Source organism: Osmerus eperlanus, chromosome 27 (assembly GCF_963692335.1).
Source record: "Osmerus eperlanus chromosome 27, fOsmEpe2.1, whole genome shotgun sequence".
NCBI lineage: Eukaryota > Metazoa > Chordata > Actinopteri > Osmeriformes > Osmeridae > Osmerus > Osmerus eperlanus.
Window position 1 is genome coordinate 7,489,126 of NC_085044.1, and position 14,751 is coordinate 7,503,876.

At 42.6% G+C, this 14,751-nt stretch overlaps 2 protein-coding genes across 7 annotated transcripts in view; both read right to left on the reverse strand.

Moving 5' to 3' along the window:
- Positions 1-8,952, reverse strand: part of rapgef6 (Rap guanine nucleotide exchange factor (GEF) 6) — a 114,566-nt gene extending 105,614 nt beyond the window's left edge. For all 3 annotated transcript variants that reach the window (XM_062453164.1, XM_062453165.1, XM_062453163.1), the window contains exon 1: positions 8,243-8,952. In XM_062453164.1, the coding sequence (XP_062309148.1) occupies positions 8,243-8,317 (75 nt within the window). In that variant the 5' untranslated portion in view covers positions 8,318-8,952. The remainder of the gene's footprint in view (positions 1-8,242) is intronic.
- Positions 8,953-9,675: 723 nt separating this feature from the next.
- fnip1 (folliculin interacting protein 1) overlaps positions 9,676-14,751 on the reverse strand; it is a 48,929-nt gene continuing 43,853 nt past the window's right edge. For all 4 annotated transcript variants that reach the window (XM_062453170.1, XM_062453169.1, XM_062453166.1 and 1 more), the window contains 4 exons: positions 12,691-12,856; positions 12,281-12,481; positions 11,916-12,031; positions 9,676-11,642 (listed from right to left, as the gene is read on the reverse strand). In XM_062453170.1, coding sequence (XP_062309154.1) covers positions 11,564-11,642; positions 11,916-12,031; positions 12,281-12,481; positions 12,691-12,856 — 562 coding nt within the window. In that variant the 3' untranslated portion in view covers positions 9,676-11,563. The remainder of the gene's footprint in view (positions 11,643-11,915; positions 12,032-12,280; positions 12,482-12,690; positions 12,857-14,751) is intronic.

Below are 14,751 nucleotides of genomic sequence, written 5' to 3' on the forward strand. Positions count from 1 at the left end.
AACTGGTGACTGAACCAAGATTAGTTTGAGGCAATGGTATTGTTGTTGTGATTAATTGTGTAGTATTGGGTACTGGTAGTTAGGAGGATGGCAAACACCTTATTTCTTTTCTAGGAGACACTGTGAGTCAGTGAGGGTGGTGAAAGGGAAAGAGCCAGGGAGAGACTTCCGATGACAGTGTCACAGCCATGGCAGGACCGGTTGTCAACCTTTTTGCCAGCAGCACCAGTATAGGAGACAGTGGCACAGCACTGTCTAGTCACCTCAGTGGTGGCACAGAACCATATCAGCCACACCCACAATTTCTAGAACCGCAGACTCTTTCCAACAAAGTGTTGACATTTCAAGAGAAATGGTTTCGCGATTTCCCCCGACTTTATGATGGTTCAATTCAGATTATTTTAGATGAGACTGCACCATGCCCATTGTAATTACATAAACTGCACCCATACAGTGTACAGTACATACTGGCCTTTCTTGGTATTACTGGTTGTAAATACTGTACACCTGCATTCATAATTGACTGATAAGAAACACTACTATAACTACATTTGAACAAGTTGAGACAACCCTTCAGTTACTAACTATAAATTATCCAGGAGTATTAATTATGGTTCCTCAATATACATTTAACATATTACAATGTAGGCTGTGTTACAGCAGTCATTTTGGTGTCACCCTCAGAAATTGCTCTTGAGAAAATGTCATATAATTGTCCCCCCCAAAGTTGAAAGCAGATTTTCGCCACTGCCTAGGGCACCGAATGTGCTAGGAACGGCACTGCCACTTGCACATGTGCGACCTGAAAATTTGATGTGTGTGTGGGGGGAAGGTCTGTTGTGTGGGTAACGTCATTTACACTTGTGTGTCTCGCTCGAGTGCCTCGCAAACTGAGTGATTGACGGCTAATATTAACCGATCTGCATTAAAGTGACAGAACATAAAGATGAAGCCACGCCCACCTTAGGTACCGTTGTTAGTCCGTCAAGCGTTGCTTCTTTGTATAGCGGGTACTACTATAAACCAGGGGCGTAGGCAGAAATTGTATTTTGGGCGGGCCAGTGAAAAAGTGAGTGGGCCTAGTTTTACAGAGAAAAAAAAGACTTAAATAATAACGCAGTTTCTATTAATTTTTTTGTCGCCTCAACCCTCCTCCTCTAATGTACTCACTACCTCCATCTCAAAATGGCTTCGCTACAGCCATTTTCTCCGATCGATCACCTACAAAGCGTTAACAATGTAATGGTAAAATAATTCAGTTGATGTCGTCCCACTACGTCAGTACGTCGAGTGTCACGCGAACGTTGAGCACAGGCAACTGTTCGCCAAAGTATAAATGCAGCAGCCTGAGCGACACTTTCAAAAGTGTCGGCGACATAAGTATAAATTAAGCTTAAGTCATTTAATCATTTAGCAGACGCTGTTATCCAATTACGTTCTACAATTTACTTCAACAGTTCCATTTTATTCGGAAAACAAATTAAACACACACACCAGTCAACTTTAAATCAGGTTTATATTAATATATTTTCTTAAATACATTTGAATAATAAAAATAAACTAAAAATACATTTTGATCAAACTTGCCTGGGCGGGCCAGTGAGTAATGTGGGCGGGCCAGTGCCGCCCTGGCCCAATACTGGCTGCGCCTGCTGTAAACTGCTGTATAAGTAGCACACTGTACCGGTCAGTGTAAGTGAGTCTTTTTGGAGTCGGGTGGCTGAGGGGTTAGGGAATCGAGATATTAAATCGGAAGGTTGCCGGTTTGATTCCTGTCCAGGCGAAATGACGTTGTGTCCTTGGGCAAGGCACTTCACCCTACTTGCCTCGGGGGGAATGTCCCTGTACTAACTGTAAGTCGCTCTGGATAAGAGCGTCTGCTAAATGACTAAATGTTAAATGTTAAAAGAGACAAATTTAGCCGTTAAGCTTCACAGACTCCCATTCAGCATGCACTCGCGATCACCCCCAGTGGAACTCTGGTGGAACTGCAACCAAATTCGGTACAGTTGGACTTAATAGAGAGTGGACAGGCTCTCCTTAACCCTTGTGCTGCCCAAAGGTTCATAACGAACCATTGTTGTGTTTACCCAATTTTACCCAATACAAAAACAAATAAAAATAATTTTCTCAATTTTGCAATGTGGGGGGTCTGAGACAGCACAACGGTTAAAAGAAAATGCTTCACTTTGTTTTTGTATGCGGTAAAGTTGTCACAATACGACGGTGGGTCACAATGACTGATGGGTCAGAACGACCCGAAGAGAACACAAGGGTTCAGGTCTCCAGAGAGAAGATCAGAGCAAGAATCAGAATCAGACTGATCCTGCTCAACACTGGATGCAGCCAACACTGGCTGTTTTTCACTCACTGCATAAGCAATTAGTGTTGAACTTTAAATTGCCCTGATTGTATCACTTTGCTGCTTTACATCACGCATGCACACACACCCAGGGAAAAAGACACAAACACACACAGACAAACACAAAAATGCACGTGGCGACATCAAGAAGGGACTAGAAATAGACAAGGATTCTGAGGATTCCAAGTAAACGGCACGACAACGCACTACTAAAACTACAAACACTATTGTTTGTAGTCATTTCTTTCTGAAATAATCTTGATCTTTACAAAATTTGCAAAGTAACATATCTGACTGTTCATCACAAAATAAGGTTGTTGGAAATCTCTCCAGATTCTGACAAGCAATGAGACAGACAAATGAAGCTATCTTGCTTGATATAGAGATAGCGATAGCTATCTTTTAAGTTGGTGGTTAACCATGTTTCTATCATTAACATTCTTGTGAATATTCTACAGCTAATTTCCATTACAAATACATTCGTGACAGATTGTTGGGGTATTAGATAGCAAACTTGCCTTTCTTTCACTTTATTACGATGCAGAACGCACCGCTACACTGAGGTGATTCAACAAGGAGGGAGTCAGGTGGCTGAGTGGTTAGGGAAGCGGGCTAGTAATCTGAAGGTTGCCAGTTCGATTCCCGGCCGTGCAAAATGCCGAATGTCCCTGTACTTACTGTAAGTCGCTCTGGATAAGAACGTCTGCTAAAATGACTAAATGTAAATGTAAACAAGCTTCTGTATTGCACACTGCCTGGTCACTCGCGCTGTGTTTATTGAGTGCATTTTGACTATGGCAGTCAGCAGGGTCGGACTGGCCATCGGGAGACTCGGGAGATTTCCCGAACGGCCGGTCCATCAAACGGCCGCTACGGCCACGGCACTATTCAAGAAAAAAAAAATCATAATAGTTTACGCTCACTTTAAGGACGGCCTTAATACCAAGCAACTGTTTAACTGGAGCGATCCAAAATCCAAAGGGTGGGGGTGGGCATTTCCCCCGTGTAAACTTGAACGGTGCACTTGTCTGTGACCGTCCATTTTACAGATCACGATTGGTCAAAAATCAATAGTTTTCCGGGTACAGCCAATTCGTTGGAGCTATTTTAGCTAACATCGTTGTTTCTTTAGCAAAGAAATGGAAAGGGAAAGAAGAGGAGAAAAAGGCTAGTGATTAAAAAAACACAACGGGCACTGTAAGCAAATGCTGCACAATGTAGAAGTATAGAATAAATGTTAAGGCCGTCAAAAGACGGAGGAGGAGAGAGTTTGCAGCCCGAAGATGCGGCTGTACCAGAGGCGCCAGGTGCAAGCAACTGTAAGCAGCTGTATTTTCGACATTTAGAAAATTCAAATATCATTCCAAACCATATTGTTTTAATTTTTCTAAAAACATTATACATTTGGTATTACTGTTAGCCAATATATAGGCTATACATTGTAAATGAAGTAAAATAAATGGCCAAGAGAAAAGGGCACTCATCTTAATATGCACAACATGTTTTTTGGCTTTAAATAATAAATGTGCTATGTGGCTCAAATGCAATTGTCTTGATTTTCTGTTCTGTGTATTAAAGCAGGCACAGGTGACACAGGGAAAGAGATGCAGGCTGCTGTGGTGACAGGGGCCAGTGGAGAGACTTTGACAGGTGCAGCACTGCAACTGTACACAATAGAGTCAGTCTGTTAACAGGCTTATTATATGGAAATTAGTTTGTTGAATTGATTGTCATTATTGAATATAGTTTACTGATTATTGTTCTTTTGCAACATCAAATGCAGAAACAGAGACAAGTATGGAAAAAGAAAGTGAGGGAGAAAGTGGAGGGGGGGGGCGGGCCGGTCTGTGTTTCAATGTCCCGGACTGTTTTTCGGTCTCAGTCCGACCCTGGCAGTCAGTGTAATAGCGGTACTCCCTGCCATAAAGTTAACATTTCTGTGTATCGCCAACCTGTTATTGAATGAATATGGTAACTATATTGTGATATTTACGATTACAGGTAAGAACGATATATAAATGTATCGACCCCCCGACCTGTGGTTTTTACCTCTTTTGGGGGGGTCCGAGCCTTAATCGGGGGGGGTCAGACCCCCCCAAACCCCCCCGTAATTCGCACACTGGATAACGGTGTCTTGAAATTAACATTTGCAACAAGTTAAGAGAGTTAGCTCTAACATTAGCGTGTTTAGCACTGGTGTAATACACTTTGAATAGTACTATTGGCATGCTACCGACCGAGGCAGATAACACGGCTAATTAACTAGCTAGCATCAGCAAACTCCACATTAGTTAACACCCGAACCATAAAAAAGGGGAAGAGCAGATAGCCTACTACAGGTCCCTCAAAACTCACGCATTTGCTGAGAGACACATTTCAAACATTTCTTACGCTGAGAAGTGCAGATTTCTGCGGATTTGATAGTTGTCGAGTTATACAGAGTTAAAAACCAGACAATAAGAAACATGGTATGGTAATCTCACGCCAAATTTTGGATAAAACTTGAGAGCTGATACTACATTTCTGTGATTTAACTAGTACAAAAATTGGGGCTTACATTTAGCTGGTTTCACGTATGTGTGTGTATAAGTTAAATGAAAACTATTATTATGTACTGTTATTTTTAGTAAAAAAATAAAATAATAACTATTTAACTTGACATGTTTACTGCTGTTAATGTTTTTAGTATGTTGCTTAAGTTAAAAATAAAATATATAGTGTTCACCAAAAATATTTTAGAGCTGTATCCTAATCGCAATACCGAGAAAACGTGGTATTTTTTCTCAAGGTTATCATACCGTCAAAATCTGATACCAGCCCATGCCTACTCCAACAAATCATAATTCCTTCCACTGATGTAGTTTTATAGGATGGGAGGCAACATGTGCTTATGTACACAACAGCCACCAGCGCTGTCATCTCAAAGCAGGGGACTCTGAAAAGGAAAGAAATGTAGGAAGGGCAGGAAGAGAGTACAGAAGGAGAGAGAGAGGGCCAGAAAATAAGAGAGGGAGCAGGAGAGTAGGTGGCACAAAAGTTGCGCGCACACACACACACCTCATGCCAAATTTGCAAGGTAATTAAACCATGTATCGGACTGGTAGTCTAGCTCTACTGTATCAGAGAATAGCACAGACAAGCACACACAGACTTTCTGGCTGGTCTGCATTCTTTACTAAACATGGTTCAAACTAGGAGGCTCACACACTCCAACAATCAGATGCAAACTCTGATTGGCCCAGATCCAGTTTGGGGGTCTAAATGCTCACATCATCTGTCAGGGTAGGAATGCTACACTCAGGTACTCACACACACATGTACACACTCGCACACGCACAAACAAAACCTGTTGAGGCTGGGGTTGGGACTATGGGTTCAACCCTGCACATCTTACCACTTCACTCCTTATCTGGTTTAAATGTCATGCCCTCCCACCCCTCCCCCTCCACCCTAACAACCCTTCATCCCCATTCCCTCCTTCTCCCAACCACCCCCCTCTCTCCCTCCAACTCCTCCTCTTCCCATATACAAAACTAGTTTTGCTTGATGTGAAACCTTGAGGATTGTATTAGTGACAAGGACAGCTTTCAGCTACTCTCTGCATTCAGCCCTGCAACGTAAGTCAGGCCTAGGTTGTTTTTACTCTCTGTCTATTTACCCCCCAGATGAATCTCTTTAGTGTAAGCTGTGCAAGGAAGAACTTCCCTTAGCATGGTGAGATGGAACCCCCCACACACAGACACACACACAATTCTCATGTGGCTGTGAGAGGAGGAAGTGTGTTTTGATCCTGTTCTAGCACCTGGGAATTGTCAACACTACAACACTGTCTTAGAAACCAATCAACCAATCACACTGGTCTGTCACTTAGATTTTAATAAACCACACAACAGCAGACACTTGCTCACACGCTCTCTCTCTCTCACACACACACCTTGTTTTCTTTCTTCCCATCTCCACATAACCACTTGTGATATAACCTACATCTCTCAGCTCTACCAGTCTGTACACGACAGCACAACGCCTTCAACCACAGGTGTCCGCTTCACATACTTTCTGCCTGTTCCCCAGCTCAAATTCTACAGTACAGCTAAAGGGACATTCCGCTGATATTGGACTGTACCAAGTGTGCAGGCTTGCTTGGCTATATTATACACATAAAAGAGAATCAAGCTATCGGGGGGCAGGGGCTGGGGTTTCTCTAGTCATTATACTTAGGTCCCAGGATCCCTAAGACCCTTTATGATAACAACTATGTTCAATTCAATGTATTTGATCAAGAGGGACAGTGTACACTTATGAACATTAAAATGTAAATGCACCCGATTATAGCCAAAAGGCTAGTTTCCGTTGGCAGTCCCCCATGTTGTGTGTGTGTGTGTGTGTGTGTATGTGCGTTTATGTAAACAAACCAGCTCTTCCACTGGTTCATCAGAGATGTGACCACACTGCCTTGGGAAACCTGCTGCATGACCTTATTGAGGTCAGAGGTTTGCCATGTTAAAGGGCAGGAGTTGCCTCTTTCAATATATTCTAGAAGGTTGGCTCGATCTAGAAGGCTGGCTTGTATTTTCTGGAACATTGTGTAGATTACTGAACTTAAAGTCCCTAAAGTGATGTAATAAATGTCATTTTCTTATTACGTAACTTCATTATAGAACCATAAAAAGCCATTTCCCTATTCATAGCTGCCATGTTTGTTTGCCATACCAGCAACCAGGCAGCTACACAAAGTTGAAACAGTTTGTTGTGGTTCAGTAAAAAACCTCACTCTCGAGTGTAATGGGGCCTTTCTGCTGTTTTCTATGACGACAACAACCAGCTGGATCAAATATGCTCAATAGAAGCTGTAGACGTGAGCTGTAAGTGAGGCGGTGACATTCGATTGTATGTTGAAAAGTGCTGACATCTCAGAACCTTTTAACAGGTGAATACACACTGTTGCACTATTTCGGTGATGACTAGCAATGGGGGTTCTAACAGAACGCAGTCCAATGGGGGAGGGGGGGGCTGGGCAGTGAAGTGAGTTGGTTTAGTTTCTGCTGAGGTTAACAGTAACATTCAGCTCAGCTGACCTTACTCCAGATGACTGTTTGTCACAGAAACCGCTGGGCAGTGAAGTGAGATGGTTTAGTCTCTGCTAAGGTTAACAGTAACATTCAGCTCAGCTGACCATACTCCAGATGACAGTTTGTCACAGATAGGATAGGGGTAGATTTCTCAAGAACTATACGGACAAAAAGTGACATTGATGGGTGAAAGTGGGTAGTTTGTGTGTGTGTGTAAAGAGAGAGAGAGAGAGAGAGAGAGAGAGAGAGAGAGAGAGAGAGAGAGAGAGAGAGAGAGAGAGAGAGAGAGAGAGAGAGAGAGAGGAGACAAGGAAATGTCCTAATGAAGCACTGGTTACAGAGAAAAAAAAAGTTGATCGGAGCCGACAAAGGCCTAGGTTAGGTGACATTTAGCACTGCATAGGGTTCCACCGTACAGTACAGTACCTCGTACATCACTTACTTGGACACGGTTGTTTTTACTGTGAGGACAGTTTGAACGATCGTTCCATATACTAGCACGAGACACCCGTAGCTTTACAAACGTTACTGTATAGTAAAATGGTTTTGTGACAGCCAGGCATAAATATTTCTGACATTGCATTCTGAAGTTTAAGGTAGCGTAGCTATCTAATTACCATGAAACAATAGTTCCCCGTTCATTCATTACTCTTGCTTTGCTTCCTGTAAATCAGAATTCCAACTCGCATGTTAGGACAGAGGGCGGGCGGGCGCGTAGGCTACTACTGGCTAGCTAGCTTAGCGTAAGAGTTTTCCCTATCACTGTTTAGAACAGGCAAACTAGCTGGAAACTTCGTTGCGTCCAAGTTACCTCCGTTGTCCTTAGTGCTGGCGGTTTCTTCAAAGCTTGTTTGAAGGAGTTCTCCATGGATCCAGTCATGATCATAACTTCACACCCGAGTAAAATCCATAAAAATAAAAGCCCCCTCTTAAATTCCCCGGCAGATCACACTAAACTCCCAGTCCTTTTGCTCTTTTCCTCGTCCGAGCACTGAGCGCTAAATTCAAGAAAAAAATGACGGCGTCTTGGAGAGAAAAAAAGAATTAACTTTTCTAATGTATCCGATTTAAGTAAAAATTAGTAACCACACGTCAACCGCACGCACCTATCAAGTTAAAATAATGAAAGTAGTACATATTTCGCATCAGGTTATCCATTTAATATGATTAAAAATCCATTCAGGATGAAAGTTGACTTCATCTGTCCCAAATTGTCAGCGCCGCAGCATCCGAATACGGAATTTCTGTGAAAGTGACAGCTTCAATAACGTCACTTCTCCCACCGGTAAGTAAAGTCAGAGATCTGTAAAACGGTCGTTAGATAGTCTTTATTTTGCAGCGAACGATTAACTAATTTTGGCAGTAAACTGAACAAAGTATGCTAACTTCCACGAGAAGCTATCAACTTTTCTGATATGTTCTCTTGCAGCAACAGCTTAACGTTAGGGACACTTGATTTTGCTGTACTGGGTAATACCGCACGTCATGGTGCAGAGCTGACCAGTCACGCCGGTTTTTCCTTGTGCGGCGTGGTAACAGTAAACGACTATTTAAATTCCTCCCAATTTCCAGGTTTAAACTGTTTTGTCAACGTTACAAATTGTCCTTGACATTCTTTAACATGTAACATGTAATGCCCATTTATGACGGTCTTCATTCAAAAAGTCTACAATTGAAAAGATTCAGTTTTTTGTATTTGTATAGCTTCCAACAAAATAGCTTTTATTGCATGACTAAAACATTTCGTTTTGGGTCACGGTCCCTCACCGCCGGTACAGGTTTAACCACAGTGTGTTTAAATGCTTATCGGACATATCTGCCAAAAGAATGATTGGGGGAGGTTAGGATAATACTCATGTGCAAATACTCATTACACCGCAAAACGTTGCTCCGGTTTAAGGGACACAGACTCTACCAGTCACCACATGAGATTCTCATCTAGATCTAGATTCCTTTCATATCCTACCACCTTTGACAACTTCTACTTCTACAATGCATCTTAAAATTGTGTGACACTTCCCATCTCGCTCTTTTAAACTGGCTTTGTATCTTTCTCCTGCTAATCCTCATTCTGACAGTCCTCTAAGGGAGTGTTTTCACCATTGCCCAAATCTCTGCCTTGGCAGTTCAGAGGTTAAGATGAAACACCTGTCCTGTCCTTGAGGCATGTTGAGGGTTGTTGTGTAGACATTCAGTAAGACAGGTTTCAGCGTTTCCCCACCCTCCCCACCAGACAAGCTCAGCTCACCAATGACACAGTTTATTGCACAACATTCCCATAAAATTGGGAAAGTATAATTCAAAAAGGAAACAAAGTCATATTGAAAGAACATGTAGGTGTACAAATAAAAACTGAAAATAAACAGTATGTACAATTTTACATAAAACTGTTACACGCCTTACTAAATAATTTATTTGTAACAGGTATAAAGGAAGAAAAAGTAGATATAAAGTCATACCCTAGAAAGAAATAATCAGGGTTAAAAATAAATAAAAGAATGTGATGGGTAGCACATAACCTGCAGTAGCCTAGCATCTTACACACACAGTGAAGCATGTCATCATACTCATTTTAACCAGCAAAATATATTCTCTTTGCCTAAAGCCCCTGTTTTGTTCCATGCCATTAAGACTCCATTGCACAGGTGCCGTCTTCAGATAGTGTTGCTTTCAATCAAATACAACATCATGATTGACAGTGACATAGCCATTCGTTTTCCACATCTCTGTAATAAACAGTAAGCTGGTACATTTTCACCAACATATTCCCACAAACTATCCTTTCAAAGCATGCGGTACAGCCGTAAACATTGAATGTTGGAGGCAAAGCAATAAAACTGTAGAGAAAAAAATTGAAAATACTAACGATCCTACTCAATTTCCAACCGTTTCGATGATCTTGTGTATCTCGACCGTCCCAATCCCATGTTCGAAAGTCAAATTCTATCCCTTTATCAATTGAAATCACAGCATTGCGTTAACAGAGTTTACTAGAACATTCCTCACATTTCAAAGAGAGCGTAAAAACATTTCCCTCCAACATTCCAAACGGGCAGCTATAAAATATTTCCCTTAGGCGTTTTCATCAGGGCAGCTATAAAAAGCACAGTTGTTGAGTATCAGTTGCCTGGAGAGGATCTGAGGTAGGCCTGTACCTGTGATAGAGTGTGTTCACAACCAACTTCTAGCATTGGAAACGTTATAAAAATTCAGTTTATCTTTAACAACTCAGATATGATAATAAAAATAATAATAAATGTTATTTGTATTGCACTTTATATTATTATACTTTTAAGCAATCTCAAAGTGCTACAGAGCATATAATAATGCAAAATAAAAGAATCAAAGTTAATAATTAAAATTTAAAGAGATCAAGGTCAATAAATAGACTGTCTGTATATGATGAATACAGACAGTCTCTAGGGCTGTACTCACAATATAGTCCACCTCCCAACACAATAAGGGTGGTTGAGATTTTCAGGGCAGGTATACTTGTAAACAAACAGGAAATCGAACACAGACATATAATTGGCATAATGGTGAGCTTGATAGTATCTCCGGATGACACTGACTACAAGTGGGAAGTATTAAAGGCCTATCGATTCCGTGTGATGACAGGTCAGCGTTCCTTCCTATAAACTAGCTAATGATTGTACAGAAAAGTAGTCAATTTAAACCGTATTAGTTTCAATGTCTTGATTATTCATTTAAACTTAACAGAAAAGTCTTTGGCTTTCTTGTCCTATAACCATGAAAAAAATCTAAATGCAAAAAAATACAAAGAAACATTCAAAAGCAGGAGAATGCCATTATCTCAAGCAGCTTGGGAGTCACATCACCAGTTCAGCTTCCTGTGTCTTACATCACAGATTGTGGACATGATGCCCTCTTGTGCCAAGAGTGAATACTGCTAAGTGCAGTATCCTACAGGTCTGACAGCTCTGGCATGGGGAGGAGGGGAGAACACACTGGGGTCACAGTAGTGCACAGTCGGCCATGTTGTGTCACAGTTGACTACTGAAGTCGGCTGCCCTCCAGGAGCACTGCCCCCCCCCCCCTCCCCCTCCATTATCTGTCGGCCCATCAGGGAGCAGTCTGCCTCCACCTGCGACAGCCATGGTGCCCTGGTGGTCTAGAGCAGGATTTGAGCCACGTAGGGAGAGTGAGTGCTGGCTACTGCTGCCAGCAAGGGCAGGTCACTGGACTCGATCCTGGAACCAGAGCAAACAGAACCAGGCTCAGGATGGAGAACGGTTAGATAGGGCTTACAGCAACATTTGCCCAGAACCAGGGTACTCGTCAATTAACTATTAATGATCTATAAATTATGACGGTTAAACTGACGGTCTGAACTGTATACAACTGTATACAACAATACACTTACACTTAGTGTGTAAGTGTATTGTCTAGTGTGTGCTGTGTAGTGTCTAGTATATTATTTGACAGCATCTACAGCATACTACACACTACTACTAACTGCTCACCCCAGCACCATTCCCAGCTCCTTGACATGGACCCTAGTCTGACCCTTCAGATACTCTGCCAGCATCCTGCTCTTGAAGTAGATCTCCTGCAGACGATCTTCAAGGTGCATCACACACTAGGCGGGGGGGGGGGGGGGGGGGTAGAGAGAAAGAAATGGAGATCGAGACAAAGCGAAAGAGTGAGAACAGCAGACCTAGTAGTGCTAGCGATAGCAGTAATAAATTCCCGCTGACTCTAAAATACATACAGTACCATTGAATGGGAAAATGTGTCCAAACTTTTGACTGGTACTGTAGATGCAACAGTAATACGAGCGCTGTAGCAGATACACTGTAGTAGAACACAGTGTGACAATGTCACTTACAAAGTTGGGTGAGAGGTTGAGTTTGTAGAGCTGGTTAGTGGACTGCAGCAGGCTGGACACCAGGCTAGACACCAGCACCTCCTTCCCCAGCTTATTGGTGTCCGTGGGCCTCCTCTGGCTGCTGGCCACCTGAACCGTCCACTTGTCCGTATCCGCTATGATGCACACAGCTTCCGCTATGGGCTCGTCCAGCACTGGGTGCTGAGGGGACAAGACCCAGGGAGAAGGAGAGTGTGAGTGTGAGAGAGGGTGAGCGAATGTGCATGCGCAAGTGTGACAAAGAGATAGTGTGTTGTGTGTGTGTGTCTTCACATTCTGTATTTGTCTATATAAAACATTTAATATATATGATTACCTACAACAATATTATTATGACTCCATTACCTTAGCGTAACCCCTGTAACCCCTACCTGCACAGCATGGTCAAGGTCAGCCATGAGGCCCTGCTTCAGCTTGTCGTCGCTAGGGAGACCGTGCAGGACAAAGTCAGGCACGTAAGTGGGACAGTACCCTCCAAACAGCGACCGGCCGAAGTTGGCAATGCTGGGTTTGGAGAAGTTCTCCACCAGCTTCGCCCTGTTACAACAAGCAGGACCAAGTAAGTAAGTTGTTTTTACACTAAGCTTGTGTGTGTGTTTTGTAGTGTAGTTTTGTGTCTGTGGTTTTGTGTGTATGAATGTGTATAAGTATTTGTGTGTGGTAGGATTGGCTGATAAGACTAATACATTGGGAATCAATGGTGGGCTGAATCAATCACAGTGTCTTTTTTTGTCCTTTGGTTCTTTAAATCTAAAGTATGTTTTTTTGAAAAAGGATTTAAGATTGATGGCTTGGTAACTTGGCCTCATGCAGTTGAGGTGGCTGCTGCTGTCAGTGCTACAGTAGCATGTTCAGATGGATGATACACCGGCAAATAGTGGTTAAATTGATCACAAAACTTGCAGTTCAATTAGTTTATTTGAATATTCTATTACACACACACACACACAGTGAGGGAAAAAAGTATTTGATCCCCTGCTGATATTGTACGTTTGCCCTCTGACAAAGAAATGATCAGTCTATAATTTTTATGGTAGGTTTATTTGAACAGTGAGAGACAGAATAACAACAATAAAACCCCTCTGCAACACATGACTTAGTACTTGGTGGCAAAACCCTTGTTGGCCATCACAGAGGTCAGACTTTCTTGTAGTTGGCCACATCTCAGGGGGGATTTTGTCCCACTTCTCTTTGCAGATCTTCCAAAGTCCTTAAGGTTTCGAGGCTGACGTTTGGCAACTGGAATTTTGGAAACTGGAATTTTCTATGAGATTAAGGTCTGGAGACTGGCTAGACCACTCCAGGACCTTAATGTGCTTCTTCTTGAGCCACTCATTTGTTGCCTTGGCAGTGTTTCCCACAGATTAGAAAGCTATTTGTGGCGGGGGGGGGTCGAAATAATTCACAAAATCAACAACAACAAACAAATAATTTCTGCATATGCAGGTAGCGACGCTAGTGCTAAATAACTATTTAACTGGTCGGCTCCATGACGCCGGGTAAGTAGCTAGCTCCTGAGACTTCTCACCAAAAGAACGAAGGGGAACCTTCGATTATGTCCGTAGGTACCTAGCGAAAAGTAGCCTCAACTTTCCTTGACCTTAGCTACGGCACTAATGCTGAAGGCTCGATGATATCGGTCTTACTAGAACGGCGTAGGTATGCATCGTTGCTAACATGTGCTGACGTTGTGATTGTGCTTATGTGAGAAAGACGGAGAGACGGAGGGAGAGCAGGGAAAGGAAATGCAGCTGAACGAATACGCTGCATGTTTTTACCTAAATAGTGTTTTTTTTTTTTTTTTGACGAAACACAATATGTGGCGGCCGGTGTTGATTCTGTGGCGCACCGCCACGAATTAGTCTATGTGTGGGAAACACTGCTTGGCCTTGTGTTGTGGGTCATTGCCATGCTGGAATACCCATCCACAACCTATTTTCAATGCCCTGGCTGAGGGAAGGAGGTTCTCACCCAAGATTTGACAGTACATGTCCCCGTCCATTGTCCCTTTGATGTGGTGAAGTTGTCCTGTCCCCTTAGCAGAAAAACACCCCCAAAACATAATGTTTCCACCTCCGTGTTTGACGGTGGGGATGGTGTTCTTGGGGTCATAGGCAACATTCCTCCTCTTCTAAACACGGCGAGTTGAGTTGATGCTAAATAGCTCGATTTTGGTCTCATCTGACCACACTTTGCCCCAGTTCTCCTCTGAATCATTCAGATGTTCATTGGCAAACTTCAGATGGGCCTGTACTTGTGCTTTCTTGAGCAGGGGGACCTTGCGGGTGCTGCAGGATTTCAGTCCTTCACGGTGTAGTGTGTTATCAATTGTTTTCTTGGTGACCATTGTCCCAGCTGCCTTAAGATCATTGATTGCTTCTGTGGACAAGTGTCTTTTATACAGGTAACAAACTGAGATTCCTAATCTCAGT